We start from the raw sequence: 19,018 nt of genomic DNA, 5'->3' as shown, positions 1-19,018 counted from the left end.
TGAACCCCAAAATGGGTCATGGGGGCCAAGGTGGGCACCCTGAGTTGACCTAGAGCAGTTTGAGGGACACAAAGGATGGGTTGGGGCCACCAAGGTTGACTTGGAGACACCACAGATGGGTTGGGGACACTGGTGACACCTCGGGGGTGTGCCATGGGGGCTGCTGGACCAGGCCATGAACCCCAAAATGGGTCGTGGGGGGCAAGGTGGGCACCCTGGGTTGACCTAGGGCAGCTTGAGGGACACGAAGGATGGGCTGGGGCCACCAAGGTTGGCTTGGGGACACCCGCAGATGGGTTGGGGACACTGGTGACACCTCAGGTATGTGCTATGGGGGATGCTGGGCCAGGCCATGAACCCCAAAATGGGTCACGGGGGGCAAGGTGGGCACCCTGGGTTGACCTAGAGCAGCTTGAGGGACACGAAGGATGGGTTGGGGCCACCAAGGCTGGCTTGGGGACACTGGTGACACCTCGGGGATGTGCCATGGGGGCTGCTGGACCAGGCCGTGAACCCCAAAATGGGTCACGGGGGGCAAGGTGGGCACCCTGGGTTGACCTAGAGCAGCTTGAGGGACACCTAAGATGGGTTGGGGCCACCAAGGTTGGCTTGGGGACACCCGCAGATGGGTTGGGGACACTGGTGACACCTCAGGTATGTGCTATGGGGGGTGCTGGGCCAGGCCATGAACCCCAAAATGGGTCACGGGGGGCAAGGTGGGCACCCTGGGTTGACCTAGGGCAGCTTGAGGGACACCTAAGATGGGTTGGGGCCACCAAGGTTGGCTTGGGGACACCAGGGATGGGTTGGGGACACTGGTGACAGCTTGAGGACGTGCCACAGAGTTACTCTGACCAGGCCACGAGCCCCGTAACAGGCCATGGGGTCAACACAAAGACCCTAAGCTGACCTAGAGCTGGTTGAGGGACATCAAGGGTGGCTTTGAGCCACCCAAAGATGGGCTGGGGACACCAAGGATGGCTTGGGGACACGGGTGACACGTTTGGGATGCACCACTGGATCTCCTTGACCAGACCATGAACCAAAAAATGGGCCATGGGGCCAACATGAAGACCCCAGGCTGACCTGGAGTGGGTTGAGGGACACCAAAGACGAGTTGGGGACACCAGGAACAGCTTGGGGACACCAAGGTTGGCTTGAGGACACCGGTGACACCTCGGGGATGTGCTACGGGATCTGCTGGACCAGGCCATGAGGCCAAAAATGGGCCACGGGGCCAACACGGAGACCCACAAGTGACATAGAGTGGGTTGAGGGATACCAAGGATGGCTTGGGACCACCCAAAGATGGCTTGGGGACACCAAGGTTCACGTGGGGACAACATGGGCATCTTGGGGACATGCCACGAAGTCGCCACGACCCCAGGAACACGTTGAAGAACCAACGTGAAGACCCTGGGACCAGCCCAAACCAGCCCAAGTACCACCAAAGTTCCTGTGGGGCCACCAAGGGTGGCTTGGGGACAACAGGACTGGCTTGGGGACATCAAGGACAGCTCGGGGACAATAGTGACACCTTGGGAACACACCACGGGGCCACCACAACCACGCCATGAGCCAAATAACAGCCCAAGGAACCAACGTGAAGACACCAAGGCCAACCCAAACCAGCCCGAGTGCCACCAGAGTTCCTGTGGGGCCACCAAGGGTGGCTTGGGGACAACACAACCAGCTTGGGGCCACCAAGGACGGCTTGGGGACAATAAAGTCATCTTGGGAACGCACCACGGTGTCACCACAACCACACCATGAGCCAAATAACAGCCCAAGGACCCAACGTGAAGACCCCAAGGCCAACCCAAACCAGCCCAAGTGCCACCAAAGCTGACGTAGGACCACCAAGGGTGGCTTGGGGACAACAGGACCGGCTTGGGGCCACCAAGGACGGCTTGGGGACAATAAAGTCATCTTGGGAACGCACCACGGTGTCACCACAACCACGCCATGAGCCAAATAACAACCCAAGGACCCAACGTGAAGACCCCAAGGCCAACCCAAACCAGCCCGAGTGCCACCAGAGTTCCTGTAGGGCCACCAAGGGTGGCTTGGGGACAACGAGGGCCACCTCAGGGCCACCGCGGAGGTCACTCACTGTCGCAGCTCAGCCTTGACGGGGCTGGAGACGCGGGGGTAGCAGACGCTGAAGAGGCCGCAAGCGGAGGTGCGGGAGGTGAACCAGTCGCCCCCCGCCAGGCGCTTCACCAAGGGGACAAAGTGACCTTCTAGGTCAGGTGGGGCGTGTTCGTGGGACACCGCCCGTAGAGACTCCACCGCCTTGTCCCGCACCACCGTCTCCTCTACGGTGGCCAAGCTCTCCAGGGGGGGCTGTAGGGGGGGGGAGACTCGGGGTCACCCCAAAACTGTGACACACCCCCACCCTCTCCCCGAGGTCACTCGTGTCCCCGAGATCCCACCGCGAGGAGCCCAACGTCACCCCAGGCAGCCCAATGTTCTCTTGGAGAACCCAATGTCCTCCTGAGGTCACCATGGGGGTCTCTGGGAGGGGGAGATAAGGGGTCACCCCAAATCCCGGCCACCCCCCTTAAGGTCTCTCAGGTCCCCGATGTCACCCTACAAGGACGTTCACCGCCACCTTCACCCAACGTCCACCCAACCAGCTCAACGTCCTCCTCAAGAGCCCAATGCTCCCCAGGTCATCTCAATGTCCTCTTGAGGACCCCAATGTCCCCCCAGGTGGTGGTGGGGTCTCCAGAGGGTCACCCCCAAATCCTGATGCTCCCCCGCAAGGTCCCTCAGGTCCCCAACGTCCACCCAACCAACCCAACGTCCCACCGTGGAGCCCAGCGTTCTCCTGAAGAGCCCAAGGTCCCCTCACATCATCTCAAAGTCACCATGGAGAACCCCAATATCCCCTCAGGGACTTGGGGGGGTCCAGGGGGTGACCCCCAACCCTAGCACCCCCCCAAGATCACTCAGGTCCCCAGTGTCACCCTATGAGGAACCCCACGTTCACCCAACCAACCCAACGTCCACCCAACCAACTCAACGTCCTCCTCAAGAACCCAACATCCCCCCAGATCATCTCGATGTCCCCTTGAGGACCCCAAAGTGCCCCCCTGAGGACCCCAACGTCCCCCAGGTGGTGGTGGGGTCTCCAGGGGGTCACCCCCAAATCCTTATGCCCCCCTGCAAGGTCCCTCAGGTCCCCAACGTCCACCCAACCAACCCAACGTCCCACCACGGAGCCCAACATCCCCCCAGGTCATCTCGATGTCCCCTTGAGGACCCCAATGTCCCCCAGGTGGTGGTGGGGTCTCCAGAGGGTCATCCCCACATCCTGACACCCCCCCAAGGTCCCTCAGGTCCCCAAAGTCCCCTCAGAAAGAACCCAGCGTCCACCCGACATCCCACCGTGGAGCCCAGCGTTCGCCTGAAGACCCCAAGGTCCCCTCACATCATCTCAAGGTCACCATGGAGGACCCCAACATCCCCTCAAGGACTTGGGGGGGTCCAGGGGGTGACCCCCAAATCCTAACACCCCCCCACGGTCCTTCAGGTCCCCAACGTCACCCTATGAGAAACCTGACCTTCACCCAAGCAACCCAACGTCCACCCAACCAACTCAACGTCCTCCTCAAGAACCCAACATCCCCCCAGATCATCTCGATGTCCCCTTGAGGACCCCAAAGTGCCCCCCTGAGGACCCCAACGTCCCCCCAGGTGGTGGTGGGGTCTCCAGGGGTCACCCCAAATCCTTATGCCCCCCTGCAAGGTCCCTCAGGTCCCCAACGTCCACCCAACCAACCCAACGTCCCACCACGGAGCCCAACATCGCCCCAGGTCATCTCGATGTCCCCTTGAGGACCCCAATGTCCCCCAGGTGGTGGTGGGGTCTCCAGAGGGTCACCCCACATCCTGACACCCCCCAAGGTCCCTCAGGTCCCCAATGTCCACCCAACCAACCCAACGTCCCACCACGGAGCCCAACATCCCCCAGGTCATCTCGATGTCCCCTTGAGGACCCCAAAGTGCCCCCTGAGGACCCCAACGTCCCCCAAGGGGTGGTGGGGTCTCCAGGGATCACCCCAGATCCTGACACCCCCCAAGACCCTTCAGGTCCCCAAAGTCCCCTCAGAAAGAACCCAATGCCCACCCAACGTCCCACCACGGAGCCCCAGGTGCCCCTGGGGTGGGACCCAGGTGTCCAGGAGGGGGTCGGGGGGCACCCACGCGTCGGGGGAGGGCACCCACGCGGCCAGGGGAGGGTGGGGGTCCCGTACCAGGAGGCAGTGAACAAACTCTGGTCCCCCAACCAGGGCGGTGAAGGTGCCGAGCTGCTCCGCCAACGCCAGCAGCACCTCGTCCTCATCGTAGATGGTGTCTGTGACAAAAAAGGGGACGCGTCTGTCACCTCCCGGGCTGTCAATCACTGCCCCAAGCCCCACCCATCACCCCCAAACCCCACCCACCACCACCCATCTCCCCCCCGCCCTGTGCAAGCAAAGGGAGAAGGTGTAAGGAGATGGGGGGGGGACGGGGGGGGGAGGGGGGATTTGGGAGACCCCCCCTTGGCCTTGCAACCCCCCGAAAAATCTGGGGAAACCCCTGGGCCCCCCCTTACCGGTGAGGAAGGGCAGGAGCTCGCTGCGGGTGCGCTCCACGCCCAGCGCCAGGGCGATGGTCGACAGCTTCTTGATGCTGTTGAGGCGTAGCTGGAGAAAAAACAAGGGGAGGGGGCAAAAGGGTAAGGAATTGCCCCCCCCCGCAGGCAAAATGGGGGAAAATCACCCCCCCTTGGGGCAAATAACCAACCCCATGGGTAAATACCCCCCCCTGGGGTAAGGAAAGTCTCTCCTGGGGGGGAATCTCACACCCCCCCCCCCCCAGGGACAAAATGGCGGCCCTGGGGGCAAATACCCCCCAGGGGCAAATAAAGCCCTTCCTGGGGGGGAGCCCACCCCCCTGGGGACAAAATGGCCGCCCTGAGGGCAAACAAAGCCCCTCCTGGGTGGGAATCTCACCCCCCTGGGGGCAAATACCCCCCCCAGGGGCAAATAAAGCCCCTCCTGGGGGGAACCCACCCCTCTGGGGACAAAATGGCGGCCCTGGGGGCAAACACCCTCCTCCCCCCCAGGGGCAAATAAAGCCCCTTCCTGGAGAAATCCCCCCCCAGCGATTCAACCTATCAGGAGCCTCGTCTCATAGATCCGCAGCGCCGCCGCGGCAGAGAGAAGCTACCCCATTGGTTCCGCGCACACCCTCCCCCCCCCCCCCCCACCTGCTAAGGTGTTCCGCCCACGCCGGGCGACAGCCAATAGCGGCCGACGACGACCCGCCCTCCTGCTCCTATTGGTCGACGCGAGACGGGGGGGGGGTGCAATCCGGGAGCGCCGCGCTGCCCCGCCGATAGGGGGCGCCGCGGAGCGGGGGGAGCGATTTCCCTTAACCCCTCCCGGACCAATCAGACGCCTCCTCACAGAATGAATGGGGGCTGCCAACCAATCAGAGCGCGTCTTTCATCCCAAACACCGGTGTGAGAGAGGGAGGGGGATGAGGAGCCCCCCACCATGTAACGCCGCTCCCCATTAGCCCGTGCCTGAGAGGGGGGGGGGGGGGAAGGCGCCCTCAGCCAATCAGAACGGCTGTTTCATGGCGGCGCCGCGGCGGCCGCCATTAGCGGTAGGACCGGGGCCACGGCGGGCGATGGCGACCGGGCCCGGAGGCCGAGGCCGGGTCCAGGGAGCGGAGCCGGAGCCGGTAAGCGGTACCTGCACGTCCTCGTTGCGGAGCTCGTCGATGAGGACGGCGATAGGGTAGAGCGAATCGTCGCCGTCCGCCGCCGCCATCTTGTCCGCCGCCGCCGCCGCCCCGGCTCTGAGGGGCCGCACGGGGCCGCCCGCCCCGCTCTTGCAGGGTCTCCCGAACGCTCATTGGCCGGCGCCACCCCAACGCCCGCCCTCCCGCTCTTCCCATTGGCCCAGACGCTCGGGGACCCCCGCCTCTCCCCGCCAGCCCCGCCCCCTTGCGGCCAACTCGGCCGCGCCCCCTCCTCGCCGCCTGATTGGGCGGCGCGGTTGAGTGACGGGGCGGGGAGGGGCGGGGCGAGACGTTGCTCGGCAACGCGGCGCCGCCGTCCTTATACTGGGGCCGAACTGGGACCCGCTGGGCCATACTGGGACAAACTGGGACATACTGGAACCCCCTCCCCAGGGCCAAACTGGGTCCTGCTGGGTCATACTGGGACCCACTGGGACAAACTGGGACCCGCTGGGTCATACTGGGACCTCCTTGGGGCCAAACTGGGGCCCACTGGATTATACTGGGACACACTGGGACCCCACCGGGGCCAAACTGGGACCGACTGGGCCATACTGGGACCCCACCGGGGCCAAACTGGGACCGACTGGGTCATACTGGGAACCCCCAGGGCCAAACTGGGTCATACTGGGATCCCCCTGGGGCCAAACTGGGCCCTACTGGGTCATACTGGGAACCCCCAGGGCCAAACTGGGTCATACTGGGATCCCCCTGGGGCCAAACTGGGCCCTACTGGGTCATACTGGGAGCCTCCTAGGGCCAAACTGGGACCCACTGGAACACCCCCGGGGTCAAACTGGGTCCTGCTGGGTCATACTGGGAACCCCCAGGGCCAAACTGGGTCATACTGGGACCCCACCCAGGCCAAACTGGGCCCTACTGGGTCATACTGGGAACCCCCAGGGCCAAACTGGGACCCATTGGAACACCCCCGGGGTCAAACTGGGTCCTGCTGGGTCATACTGGGACCCCCCAGGACCAAACTGGGTCATACTGGGATCCCCCTGGGGCCAAACTGGGCCCTACTGGGTCATACTGGGAACCCCCAGGGCCAAACTGGGCCCTACTGGGTCATACTGGGCCCCCCCCAGATCCAAACTGGGCCCTTACTGGTGCCAAACTGGTTTATACTGGGGTGTGTGTGTGCGTCCCCTCCATTAAAACCCACGAGAAACAACGCGCCAAGTGGGCGGGGCCCCACCAAGCCCCACCCCCTGCCGCTGACCCCACCCCCCCTAAGCCCCACCCCCATAAATCAGCCAATGACATCACCGCGCAGCCACACTTTAATATGGCGGGGAGGAGGAAGAGTCCACTCACAAAGGGGGGGGGGGGGAGAGGAAGGCACTGGGACACCTGGGTGCACTGGGCCAGGCTGAAAGGCAACTTAGGGGGGCGGGGGGGGATCCCTTGATGTCGGGGTCCCCCCCGTAGATGTTGGGGTCCCCCACGGATTTTGGGGGGGTGTCCCCCCCCCCACACCCCCCCCACACCCCCGCATCACTTAGATGCAGCCGCTGTTCCGCAGCCGCTCTAGCAAAGCGGCCACGTTCTCCACCCGCTGCCCCCCCTGGCGGCCCGGAGGTTCCTCCAATTTCAACACCCGTAACCGGGGGGGGGAGGGGGGGACCCCCAATTCCGACGCTGACATCACTTCCAGGGGCTTCTTCTTGGCTTTCTGGGGGGGGGCATAAAAGAGGAGCCAGGCTTTTGGGGTGACCCCCCAACCCCCGGCACCCCTTTGGGGGGGAACCCCTTTATCCCCCCCAGACAGGACGGAGGAATTGGGGGGGGATTTTGGGGGGCCCAGGAATTCGGGGGGGATTTGGGGGTTTGAGGGGGCCCAGGTGTCTGGGGGGATTTGGGGCGCAGGTGTCTGGGGGGACACGCAGGGGTTTGAGAGGGGGACCCAAGAATTGGGGGGGGGGGATTTTGGGTCGCTCCACACATTCGGGGGGGGATTTTGGGTCGCTCCATGCATTTGGGGGGATTTTGGGTCACTCCACACATTCAGGGGCGGGGGGATTTTGGGTCACCCCATGCATTCAGGGCGGGGGGGGATTTTGGGTCACTCCACGCACTTGGGGGGGATTTTGGGTCACTCCACACATTCAGGGGTGGGGGGATTTTGGGTCACCCCATGCATTCGGGGGGATTTTGGGCCACTCCACGTATTGGGGGGCATTTTGGGGCGCCCCATGCATTTGAGGGGGGATTTTGGGTCGCTCCACGCATTCGGGGGGGATTTTGGGGCACCCCATGCATTCAGGGCGGGGGGGGGATTTTGGGTCACTCCACGCACTTGGGGGGGATTTTGGGTCGCTCCATGCATTCAGGGCGGGGGGATTTTGAGTCACCCCATGCATTCGGGGGGGGGATTTTGGGTCGCTCCACGCATTCAGTGGGGGGGATTTTGGGTCACCCCACGCATTCGGGGGATTTTGGGTCACCCCACGCACTTGGGGGGTATTTTGGGTCGCCCCACACATTCGGGGGGGATTTTGGGTCACCCCATGCATTCCGGGGGATTTTGGGTCACCCCATGCATTCAGGGCGGGGGGATTTTGGGTCACTCCACACACTTGGGGGGATTTTGGGTCCTCCATGCATTCGGGGATTTTGGGTCACCCTACGTATTGGGGGGATTTTGGGTCGCCCACGCATTCGGGGGGGATTTTGGGTCGCCCCACGCATTTGAGGGGGATTTTGGGTCACCCCACGCACTTGGGGGGGGGGAATTTTGGGTCACTCCACGCAATCAGTGTGGGGGATTTTGGGTCACCCCATGCATTTGAGAGGGGATTTTGGGTTGCCCCACGCATTCAGGGGGATTTTGGGTCACCCCATGCATTCAGGGGCGGGGGATTTTGGGTCACCCCACGCACTTGGGGGGATTTTGGGTCACTCCACGCATTCAGTGGGGGGATTTTGGGTCACCCCACGCATTTGAGGGGGGATTTTGGGTCACCCCATGCATTCGGGGCGGGGGGGGGATTTTGGGTCACTCCACGCATTCGGGGGGATTTTGGGTCACCCCACGCATTCAGTGGGGGGGATTTTGGGTCACGCCACGCATTTCAGGGGGGATTTTGGGTCACCCCACGCATTCGGGGGGGATTTTGGGTCACCCCACGCATTCAGGGTGGGGGATTTTGGGTCGCTCCACACATTCAGTGGGGGATTTTGGGTCACCCCACGCATTCGGGGGGGGATTTTGGGTCACCCCACGCATTTGAGGGGGATTTTGGGTCGCCCCACGCATTCGGCGGGGGGATGTTGGGTCGCCCCACGCATTTGAGGGGGATTTTGGGTCACCCCACGCACTTGGGGGGGAATTTTGGGTCACTCCACGCAATCAGTGTGGGGGATTTTGGGTCACCCCATGCATTTGAGAGGGGATTTTGGGTTGCCCCACGCATTCAGGGGGATTTTGGGTCACCCCATGCATTCAGGGCGGGGGGATTTTGGGTCACCCCACGCACTTGGGGGGATTTTGGGTCACTCCACGCATTCAGTGGGGGATTTTGGGTCACCCCACGCATTTGAGGGGATTTTGGGTCACCCCATGCATTCGGGGCGGGGGGGGATTTTGGGTCACTCCACGCATTCGGGGGGATTTTGGGTCACTCCACGCATTCAGTGGGGGGGATTTTGGGTCACGCCACGCATTTCAGGGGGGGATTTTGGGTCACCCCACGCATTCGGGGGGGGATTTTGGGTCACCCCACGCATTCAGGGTGGGGGGGGGGATTTTGGGTCGCTCCACACATTCAGTGGGGGGATTTTGGGTCACGCCACGCATTCGGGGGGGATTTTGGGTCACCCCACGCATTTGAGGGGGGGATTTTGGGTCGCCCCACGCATTCGGCGGGGGGGGATGTTGGGGCGTCGCGGGGGGGCGCGGGCCGTACCATGATGTTGGGCAGGGTGGCGTAGCGCGGCTCGTTGAGGCGCAGGTCGGCGGTCAGCACGGCCGGCAGGCGCAGGCGCAGCGTCTCCAGGCCCCCGTCCACCTCCCGCTGCACCCGCGCCGCCCCCGCCTCCAGCTCCACCCGCGAGGCGAAGGTCCCCTGCGGAGCGCGAGGCGCTGGCGGCCCTCCCAGTACGGACTGGGGCCCTCCCAGTATGAAAGGAGCCCTCCCAGTACGGACTGGGGCCCTCCCAGTATGAAAGGAGCCCTCCCAGTACGGACTGGGGCCCTCCCAGTAAGCATTGGGGCCCTCCCAGTAAGCACTGAGGCCTTCCCAGTATGAAAGGAGCCCTCCCAGTATGAAAGGAGCCCTCCCAGTACGGACTGGGGCCCTCCCAGTAAGCACTGAGGCCTTCCCAGTACGGACTGGGGCCCTCCCAGTATGAAAGGAGCCCTCCCAGTACGGACTGGGGCCCTCCCAGTATGAAAGGAGCCCTCCCAGTACGGACTGGGGCCCTCCCAGTATGAAAGGAGCCCTCCCAGTATGGACTGGGGCCCTCCCAGTACGGACTGGGGCCTTCCCAGTATGAACTAGGGCCCTCCCAGTATGAACTGGGGTCTTCCCAGTATGAAAGGGGTCCTCCCAGTATGAACTGGGGCCTTCCCAGTATGAAACGAGCCCTCCCAGTATGAACTGTGGCCTTCCCAGTATGAAAGGAGCCCTCCCAGTATGAACTGAGGCCTTCCCAGTATGAAAGGAGCCCTCCCAGTAAGCACTGGGGCCTTCCCAGTATGAAACGAGCCCTCCCAGTATGAACTGTGGCCTTCCCAGTAAGCACTGAGGTCTTCCCAGTATGAAAGGAGCCCTCCCAGTATGAAAGGAGCCCTCCCAGTATGAAAGGAGCCCTCCCAGTAAGCACTGAGGCCTTCCCAGTATGAAAGGAGCCCTCCCAGTAAGCACTGGGGCCCTCCCAGTATGAACTACCCCCCCCCCCCAGCCGCTCCGCACCCCCACCATCCCATAATCCCCTGCGGCAGAGGCGGGGATATATCCCATCATCCCCCGGGTCGGGGTGGATCTATCCCATCATCCCCCGGGTCGGGGGGGGTGGATATATCCCATCATCCCCCGGGGCAGGGGTGGGTATATCCCATCATCCCCCGGGTCGGGGTGGATCTATCCCATCATCCCCCGGGTCGGGGTGGATCTATCCCATCATCCCCCGGGTCGGGGGGGGGTGGGTATATCCCATCACCCCCCGGGGCAGGGGTGGGTATATCCCATCATCCCCCGGGGCGAGGCAGGGGGCGGGGCTTACCTGGGGCCAGTCCAACATGGCGGCCAAGAGCTGCCCCGTCTGGTTGCAGTCATCGTCGATGGCCTGGGGGGGGGGGGGGAACGACACCCATAGGGGCTATAGGGGACCCTATAGGGCACCCCCAGCACCCTATAGGGGACCCGGGACCCACAGGGACCCTCTAGGGGCGTATGGGGGCCCCGGGACCCCCCCGCGGCCCTATGGGGGCTATAGGGGACCCGACTCCCTTCCCCCCAGGATCTATAGGGGACCCAAGACACACACGCACCCACCCCCCCCCCCCCCCCCGGGCCCTATGGGGGCTATAGGGGACCAAGGGCTACGGGAGACTTATGGGGCTCTATAGGGGGATCTATAGGGGACCTGCAGGAGCACTATGGGGTAGTTAAAAGGCATCTAGGGGGGCTCTATAGGGGCACCTATGGGGGCACTATAAGGGGCTCCCTAGGGGCACTATAGGGGCTGCATAGGGGGTCCCTAGGGGAATCTATGGGGCTCCCTAGGGGCGCTATAGGGGCTGCCTAGGGGAATCTATGGGGCTCCCTAGAGGCCCTATAGGGGCTCCCTGGGGGCGCTCTAGGGGCTGCATAGGGGCTCCCTAGGGGAATCTATGGGGCTCCCTAGGGGCCCTATAGGGGCTCCATGAGGGCACTACAGGGGCTCCCTAGGGGCGCTATAGGGGCTGCATAGGGGCTCCCTAGAGGCCCTATAGGGGCTCCCTGGGCGCGCTATAGGGTGCTCTAGGGGCTCCCTAGGGGCGCTATAGGGCACTATAGGGGCTGCATAGGGGCTCCCTAGGGGAATCTATGGGGCTCCCTAGAGGCCCTATAGGGGCTCCCTGGGCGCGCTATAGGGTGCTCTAGGGGCTCCCTAGGGGCGCTATAGGGCACTATAGGGGCTGCATAGGAGCTCCCTGGGGGCGCTATAGGGGCTGCATAGGGGCTCCCTAGGGGAATCTATGGGGCTCCCTAGGGGCGCTATAGGGGCTCCCTGGGGGCGCTATAGGGCGCTATAGGGGCTGCATAGGCGCTCCCTAGGGCAATCTATGGGGCTCCCTAGGGGCGCTATAGGGGCTGCATAGGGGCTCCCTAGGGGAATCTATGGGGCTCCCTAGAGGCCCTATAGGGGCTCCCTGGGCGCGCTATAGGGTGCTATAGAGGCTGAATAGGGGCTCCCTGGGGGAATCTATGGGGCTCCCTAGGGGCGCAATAGGGGCTGCATAGGGGCTCCCTAGGGAATCTATGGGGCTCCCTAGGGGCGCTATAGGGGCTGCATAGGGGCTCCCTGGGGGAATCTATGGGGCTCCCTAGGGGCGCTCTAGGGGCTCCCTGGGGGCACTATAGGGCGCTATAGGGGCTGCATAGGGGCTCCCTAGGGGAATCTATGGGGCTCCCTAGGGGCCTGATAGGGGCTGCATAGGGGCCCCCTAGGGGAATCTATGGGGCTCCCTAGGGGCGCTATAGGGGCTGCATAGGGGCTCCCTAGGGGAATCTATGGGGCTCCCTAGGGGCGCTATAGGGGCTGCATAGGGGCTCCCTAGGGGAATCTATGGGGCTCCCTAGGGGCGCTATAGGGGCTGCATAGGGGCTCCCTAGGGGAATCTATGGGGCTCCCTAGAGGCCCTATAGGGGCTCCCTGGGGGCGCTCTAGGGGCTGCATAGGGGCTCCCTAGGGGAATCTATGGGGCTCCCTAGAGGCCCTATAGGGGCTCCCTGGGGGCGCTCTAGGGGCGCTCTAGGGCGCTATAGGGCGCTATAGGGGCTCACCTGCTTGCCCAGCAGCACCAGGTCGGGGCGCAGCCGCCCCACCAGCCCGGCCAGCGCCGCCGCCGCCTCCCGCGGCCCCGGGGCCGGCCCCTCCCCCACCTCCAGCAGCACCCCCCGGTCGGCCCCCACCGCCAGCGCCGTGCGCAGCGTCTCCTGCGGGGGACAGCGGCCGGTGGGGACCCCACCCCCTATAGGGGACACCCCCAGAGGGGACCCCACCCCCTATAGGGGACACCCCCAGAGGGGACCCCCACCCCAGAGGGGACCCCACCCCCTATAGGGGACACCCCCCAGAGGGGACCCCCACCCCAGAGGGGACCCCACCCCCTATAGGAGACCCCACCCCCTATAGAGGACACCCCCAGAGAGGACCCCCACCCCAGAGGGGACCCCACCTCCCCATAGGGGACCCCACCCCCTATAGGGGACACCCCCATAGGGGACCCCACCCCAGAGGGGACCCCACCCCCTATAGGGGACACCCCCAGAGGGGACCCCCACCCCAGAGGGGACCCCACCCCCCCATAGGGGACCCCCACCCCATAGGGGCCCCCCAAACCCCCCATAGGGGCCCCTCCACCTCAGAGGGGACCCCAACCCCCCAGAGGGGAACCCCACCCCAGAGGGGACCCCTCCCCCTATAGGAGACACCCCCATAGGGGACCCCACCCCCATAGGGGACCCCAACCCCAGAGGGGACCCCAACCCCCATAGGGGACCCCCACACCCCTATAGGAGACACCCCCATAGGGGAACCCCACCCCATAGGGGACCCCACCCCAGAGGGGACCCCACACCCCTATAGGAGACACCCCCCATAGGGGAACCCCCACCCCCATAGGGGACCTCCACCCGGGGGACCCACCCCATATAGGAGACACCCCCCATAGGGGACCCCACCCCCTATAGGAGACACCCCAGAGGGGACCCCCCCCAGAGGGGATCCCACCCCCATAGGGGACCCCCCACCATAGAGGACCCCACCCCCCAGAGGGGACCCCCACACCCCTATAGGAAACCCCCCATAGGGGACCCCAACCCCACAGGAGAACCCCAGCCCCCATAGGGGACCCCAAACCCCCACAGGGGCCCCCCACCCCAGAGGGGACCCCCAACCCATACGGGACCCCCACCCCCATAGGGGACCCTCCCCATAGGGGACCCCAACCCCACAGGAGACCCCCAGCCCCCCATAGGGGACCCCCACCCCACAGGGGACCCCCACCCCCAATATAGGGAACACCCCAACCCCCACCCTATAGGGGACCCAGGCATCTGGGGGCACCCAAGAGTTTTGGGGGCACCCAAATTGGGGGGGGGCACCCACATAGTGCACCCAGGCGTCCGGGAATGAAATCAGGGCGAGCACCCAGGGGTTGGGGGGCACCCAGGGGTTTGGGAAGTCCCCCAGGATTTTGGGGGCACCCAGGGTTTTGGGACCCCAGGGGTTTGGGGGGGGGCACCCAAATTTGGGGGGGGCCCCCAAATAGTGCACCCAGGCATCCGGGAATGAAATCAGGGAGAGCACCCAGGGGTTGGGGGGGCACCCAGGGTTTTGGGGGTCCCCCCAGGATTTTGGGGGGGCACCCAGAGTTTCGGGGGGGCCCAGGGTTTGGGGGGCACCCAGGGTTTTGGGGGCACCCAAATTTGGGGGGCACCCACATAGTGCACCCAGGCGTCCGGGAATGAAATCAGGGAGAGCACCCAGGGGTTGGGGGGCACCCAGGGCTTTGGGGGCACCCAGGGGTTTGGGGGGCACCCAGGATTTTGGGGGCACCCAGGGTTTTGGGGGGCCCCAGGGTTTGGGGGGCACCCAAATTTGGGGGACCCCAAATAGTGCACCCAGGCATCCGGGAATGAAATCAGGGAGAGCACCCAGGGGTTGAGGGGGCACCCAGGACTTTGGGTGGTCCCCAGGGTTTTGGGGGTCCCCCCAGGGTTTGGGGGCCCCCAGGGTTTTGGGGGCCCCCAGGGGTTTGGGGGGCACCCAAATTTGGGGGGACCCCAAATAGTGCACCCAGGCATCCAGGAATGAAATCAGGAGAGCACCCAGGGGTTGGGGGTCCCCAGGATTTTGGGGGCCCCCAGGGTTTTGGGGGCCCCCAGGGTTTGGGGTCCCCCAGGGGTTTGGGGCACCCAAATTTGGGGGGGACCCCAAATAGTGCACCCAGGCATCCAGGAATGAAATCAGGGAGAGCACCCAGGGGTTGGGGGCACCCAGGGTTTTGGGTGGCCCCCAGGGTTTGGGGGTCCCCCAGGATTTTGGGGGCACCCAGAGTTTCGGGGGCCCCCAGGGTTTGGGGGCACCCAGGGGTTTGGGGGGCACCCAAATTTGGGGGGGACCCCAAATAGTGCACCCAGGCATCCAGGAATGAAATCAGGGAGAGCACCCAGGGGTTTTTGGGGGGCCCCCAGGGGTTTGGGGGTCCCCCCAGGATTTTGGGGGGGCCCCAGGGCTTGGAGGGGCCCTCCAGGGTTTTGGGGGGGCACCCAAATTTGGGGGGGGCACCCAAATAGTGCACCCAGGCATCCAGGAATGAAATCAGGGAGAGCACCCGGGGGTGGGGGGGGCACCCAGGACTTTGGGTGGCCCCCAGGGTTTTGGGGGTCCCCCCAGGGTTTGGGGGGGCCCCCAAGGATTTTGGGGGGGCACCCAGGGGTTTGGGGGGGCACCCAAGGGTTTGGGGGGGCACCCAAATTTGGGGGGGACCCCACATAGTGCACCCAGGCATCTGGCAATGAAATCAGGGAGAGCACCCAGGGGTTGGGGGGCACCCAGGACTTTGGGTGGCCCCCAGGGTTTTGGGGGGTCCCCAGGATTTTGGGGGCACCCAGGGTTTCGGGGGCCCCCAGGGTTTTGGGGTCCCCCAGGGGTTTGGGGGGCACCCAAATTTGGGGGGACCCCAAATAGTGCACCCAGGCGTCTGGGAATGAAATCAGGGAGAGCACCTAGGGGTTTGGGGGGCACCCAGGGGTTTGGGGTCCCCCAGGATTTGGGGGGCCCCCAGGGGTTTGGGGGGGCACCCAAGAGTTTTGGGGGGGACTCCAAATAGTGCACCCAGGCATCCAGGAATGAAATCAGGGAGAGCACCCAGGGGTTGGGGGGGCCCCCAGGGTTTTGGGTGGCCCCCAGGGGTTTGGGGGTCCCCCCAGGATTTTGGGGGGGCACCCAGAGTTTCGGGGGGGCCCCCAGGGTTTGGGGGGGCACCCAGGGGTTTGGGGGGCACCCAAATTTGGGGGACCCCACATAGTGCACCCAGGCATCTGGGAATGAAATCAGGGAGAGCACCCAGGGGTTGGGGGGGCACCCAGGACTTTGGGTGGCCCCCAGGGGTTTGGGTGGCCCCAGGGTTTTGGGGGGCACCCAGAGTTTCGGGGGGGCCCCCAGGGTTTGGGGGGGCACCCAGGGGTTTGGGGGGGGGCACCCAAATTTGGGGGGGACCCCAAATAGTGCACCCAGGCGTCTGGGAATGAAATCAGGGAGAGCACCTAGGGGTTTGGGGGGCACCCAGGGTTTTGGGTGGCCCCCAGGGTTTTGGGGGGGCACCCAGGATTTTGGGGGGCACCCAGGATTTTGGGGGGGCCCCCAGGGGTTTGGGGGGGCACCCAAATTTGGGGGGACCCCAAATAGTGCACCCAGGCATCCGGGAATGAAATCAGGGAGAGCACCCAGGGGTTGAGGGGGCACCCAGGACTTTGGGTGGTCCCCAGGGTTTTGGGGGTCCCCCCAGGGTTTGGGGGGGCCCCCAGGGTTTTGGGGGGGCCCCCAGGGGTTTGGGGGGGGGCACCCAAATTTGGGGGGACCCCAAATAGTGCACCCAGGCATCCAGGAATGAAATCAGGGAGAGCACCCAGGGGTTTGGGTGGCCCCCAGGGTTTTGGGGGTCCCCCCAGGGTTTGTGGGGTCCCCCAGGATTTTGGGGGGGCACCCAGGGTTTCGGGGGGGCCCCCAGGGTTTTGGGGTCCCCCCAGGGGTTTGGGGGGGGGCACCCAAATTTGGGGGGGACCCCAAATAGTGCACCCAGGCATCCGGGAATGAAATCAGGGAGAACACCCAGGACTTTGGGTGGCCCCCAGGGTTTTGGGAGTCCCCCCAGGGTTTGGGGGGGCCCCCAGGATTTTGGGGGTCCCCCCAGGGTTTCGGGGGGCCCCCCAGGGTTGGGGGGGCCCCGCTGACCTGGCAGGCGCGCGTGCCCACGCTGGCGGCGATGACCTCGGCGGCCGCCCCCCGCTCCCGCAGCCTCACCGCCTCCTCCAGCGCGATCTCGCAGAAGGGGTTCAGCGAGTGCTTCACCCCCTGCGTCTGCACCCCCCCGCCGCCCGCCGCCACCCGCACCTGGGGGCACCCCGCAGGTTGGGGGGGCACCCGGGGGGCACCTGGGGGGGGCACCCAGGATTGGGGGGGGGCAGGCAGGAGTGGGGGAGGGCAGGCAGGAGTGGGGGAGGGCAGCCAGGTGTGGGGGGCACCCAGGTAGGGGGAGGGCAGGCAGGTGTGGGGGGCACCCAGGATTGGGGGGGCACCCGGGTGGGGGGGAGGGCACCCAGGTGGGGGGAGGGCACCCAGGATTGGGGAGGACACCCAGGTGTGTGTGGGGGGCACCCAGGATTGGGGGGGGCACCCAGGTGGGGGAGGGCACCCAGGATTGGGGGGACAGCCAGGATTGGGGGGGGGGCACCCAGGTGTGGGGGAGGGCAGCCAGGATTGGGGGGGGCACCCAGGATTGGGGGGCAGCCAGGAGTTGGGGAGGGCACCCAGGTGTGGGGGGCACCCAGGTGTGGGGGAAGCACCCACGTTGGGGGAGGGCACGCAGGAGTTGGGGGGACCCCAGGAATTTCGGGGGACCCAGGAGTTGGGGGAACCCAGGAGTGGGGGGGGGGACGGGACACCCAGGATTCGGGCCCCACAGGAGTTCGAGGGGGGCACCCAGGATTTGGGGGGGGGCACCCAGGAGGTTGCAGGGGTCCCAGGAGGTTGGGGGGGGCACCCGGGAAGTTGGGGGGCACCCAGGATTTGGGGGGGACCCCGGCGTCCGGGCGCACCTTGACGGCGTAGTCGATGACCCGCTTCACCCCCACCAGCACCCGCAGCGCCGCCATGGCTGTGCCCTTGGCCACGCCCCCGCCACGCCCCCCGCCACGCCCCCGCCACGCCCGGCCCCGCCCCGCCCTCCCCGCGAACCACGCCCCTCCTCCTCGCAACCCACGCCCCGCCTCTCCGTAAGCCCCTCCTCTCCGCAAGCCACGCCTCTCCCCCTACAAACCACGCCCCTCCTCTCCGCAGGCCACGCCCCTCCTCCTCGCAACCCACGCCCCTCTTCTCCACAAGCCCCCAAAACACGCCCCCTCTCCCCAAACCACGCCCCCTCTCTCCAAACCACGCCCCCTCCAAACCACGCTTCCCTCTCCCCAAACCACGCCCCTCTCCCCAAACCACGCCCCCTCTCCCCACAAGCCCCGCCCGAGGAGGCGGGGCCAGAGCGCCCGCCGGCCTGGCTCACCTGAGGCAGCGGGAGGGGGTCCCTGAACCCTGGGGTCCCCGGGGGGATATTGGGGCCCCCCGAACCCCCGTGGTCTCCCGAACCCTCAGGTCCCCCCACCCCAGGCACCTGGCTCCACTATGGGGGTGTCTTGGTGCTCCCCCAAACTCCTGGGTGTGTGCCCCCCCCCCCGCCCCCCGCGAATGCCTGGGTCCCCCCTATGGAGGGTTGGGGTCCGTGTGTCCCCCCCCGCCGGGTCCCCCCCCCCCAAAATCTCACACTCCTCTAAAAACACCATTTTATTACCATTAAATCAGCCTAGAAGAGCAAAGAGTAATAAATAGGGGGGTCCTGGGGGTTGGGGGGTCTGGGGGTCCCCGAGGGTCTCGGGGGGGTCCCCAAGATTTGGGGGGTCAGGTGCGGCAGCAGAGGCCGCAGCCCCGGTTGCGGCAGCAGTTGCAGCAGTAGGAGCAGAGGGGAAAGTGGGAGCCGTGGCGGCGGCGGCGGCTGCGGGGGGCTGTGGGGAGAGGAGGGGGTTACCCCAAAACCTGGGACCCCCAAAACCTGGGGCCCCCCCAAAACCCTGAGACCCCCCCCAAATCCCTGGGTTCCTCCCCAAATCCCTGGGACCCCCAAATCCCTGGGTTCCTCCCCCAAAACCCTGGGGTCCCCCCCCAAATCCCTGGGTCCGTGTCCCCCCCCAAAATCCCAGATGCTGGGGGGCCCTGGTGTTGGGGTCCCCCAATA

General features: G+C 65.4%; 2 protein-coding genes across 3 annotated transcripts in view; both read right to left on the bottom strand.

Annotated features, from left to right (window-relative positions):
- PPP2R1A (protein phosphatase 2 scaffold subunit Aalpha) overlaps positions 1-5,908 on the bottom strand; it is a 29,461-nt gene extending 23,553 nt beyond the window's left edge. For both annotated transcript variants that reach the window (XM_072848276.1, XM_072848277.1), the window contains exons 1-4: positions 5,751-5,908; positions 4,604-4,694; positions 4,263-4,363; positions 2,114-2,346 (exon numbers count right to left, since the gene is read on the bottom strand). In XM_072848276.1, coding sequence (XP_072704377.1) covers positions 2,114-2,346; positions 4,263-4,363; positions 4,604-4,694; positions 5,751-5,828 — 503 coding nt within the window. In that variant the 5' untranslated portion in view covers positions 5,829-5,908. The remainder of the gene's footprint in view (positions 1-2,113; positions 2,347-4,262; positions 4,364-4,603; positions 4,695-5,750) is intronic.
- A 1,174-nt stretch (positions 5,909-7,082) lies between these two features.
- On the bottom strand, positions 7,083-17,909 carry ETFB (electron transfer flavoprotein subunit beta). The gene is made up of 6 exons (XM_072848214.1): positions 17,835-17,909; positions 16,972-17,130; positions 12,795-12,947; positions 11,029-11,091; positions 9,711-9,869; positions 7,083-7,477 (listed from the first exon to the last, which is right to left on the bottom strand). The coding sequence occupies exons 1-6, from the start codon at positions 17,889-17,891 to the stop codon at positions 7,304-7,306; spliced, it is 765 nt and encodes a 254-aa protein (XP_072704315.1). The 5' UTR covers positions 17,892-17,909; the 3' UTR covers positions 7,083-7,303.
- Positions 17,910-19,018: the final 1,109 nt, after the last annotated feature.

Source organism: Ciconia boyciana, chromosome 30 (genome assembly GCF_034638445.1).
Source record: "Ciconia boyciana chromosome 30, ASM3463844v1, whole genome shotgun sequence".
Taxonomy (NCBI): Eukaryota; Metazoa; Chordata; class Aves; order Ciconiiformes; family Ciconiidae; genus Ciconia; species Ciconia boyciana.
This window is presented reverse-complemented; position numbering and strand designations above follow the sequence as displayed.

Excerpts from the sequence above, each read along its gene's own strand:
- ETFB (XM_072848214.1), bottom strand. The coding sequence starts at position 17,891 with ATGGCGGCGCTGCGGGTGCTGGTGGGGGTGAAGCGGGTCATCGACTAC. Across the intron at positions 12,948-16,971 it reads TGGGCACGCGCGCCTGCCAG|GAGACGCTGCGCACGGCGCT; the intron begins GTCAGCGGGGCC and ends TGTCCCCCGCAG. Across the intron at positions 11,092-12,794 it reads TGGTGCTGCTGGGCAAGCAG|GCCATCGACGATGACTGCAA; the intron begins GTGAGCCCCTAT and ends CCCCCCCCCCAG.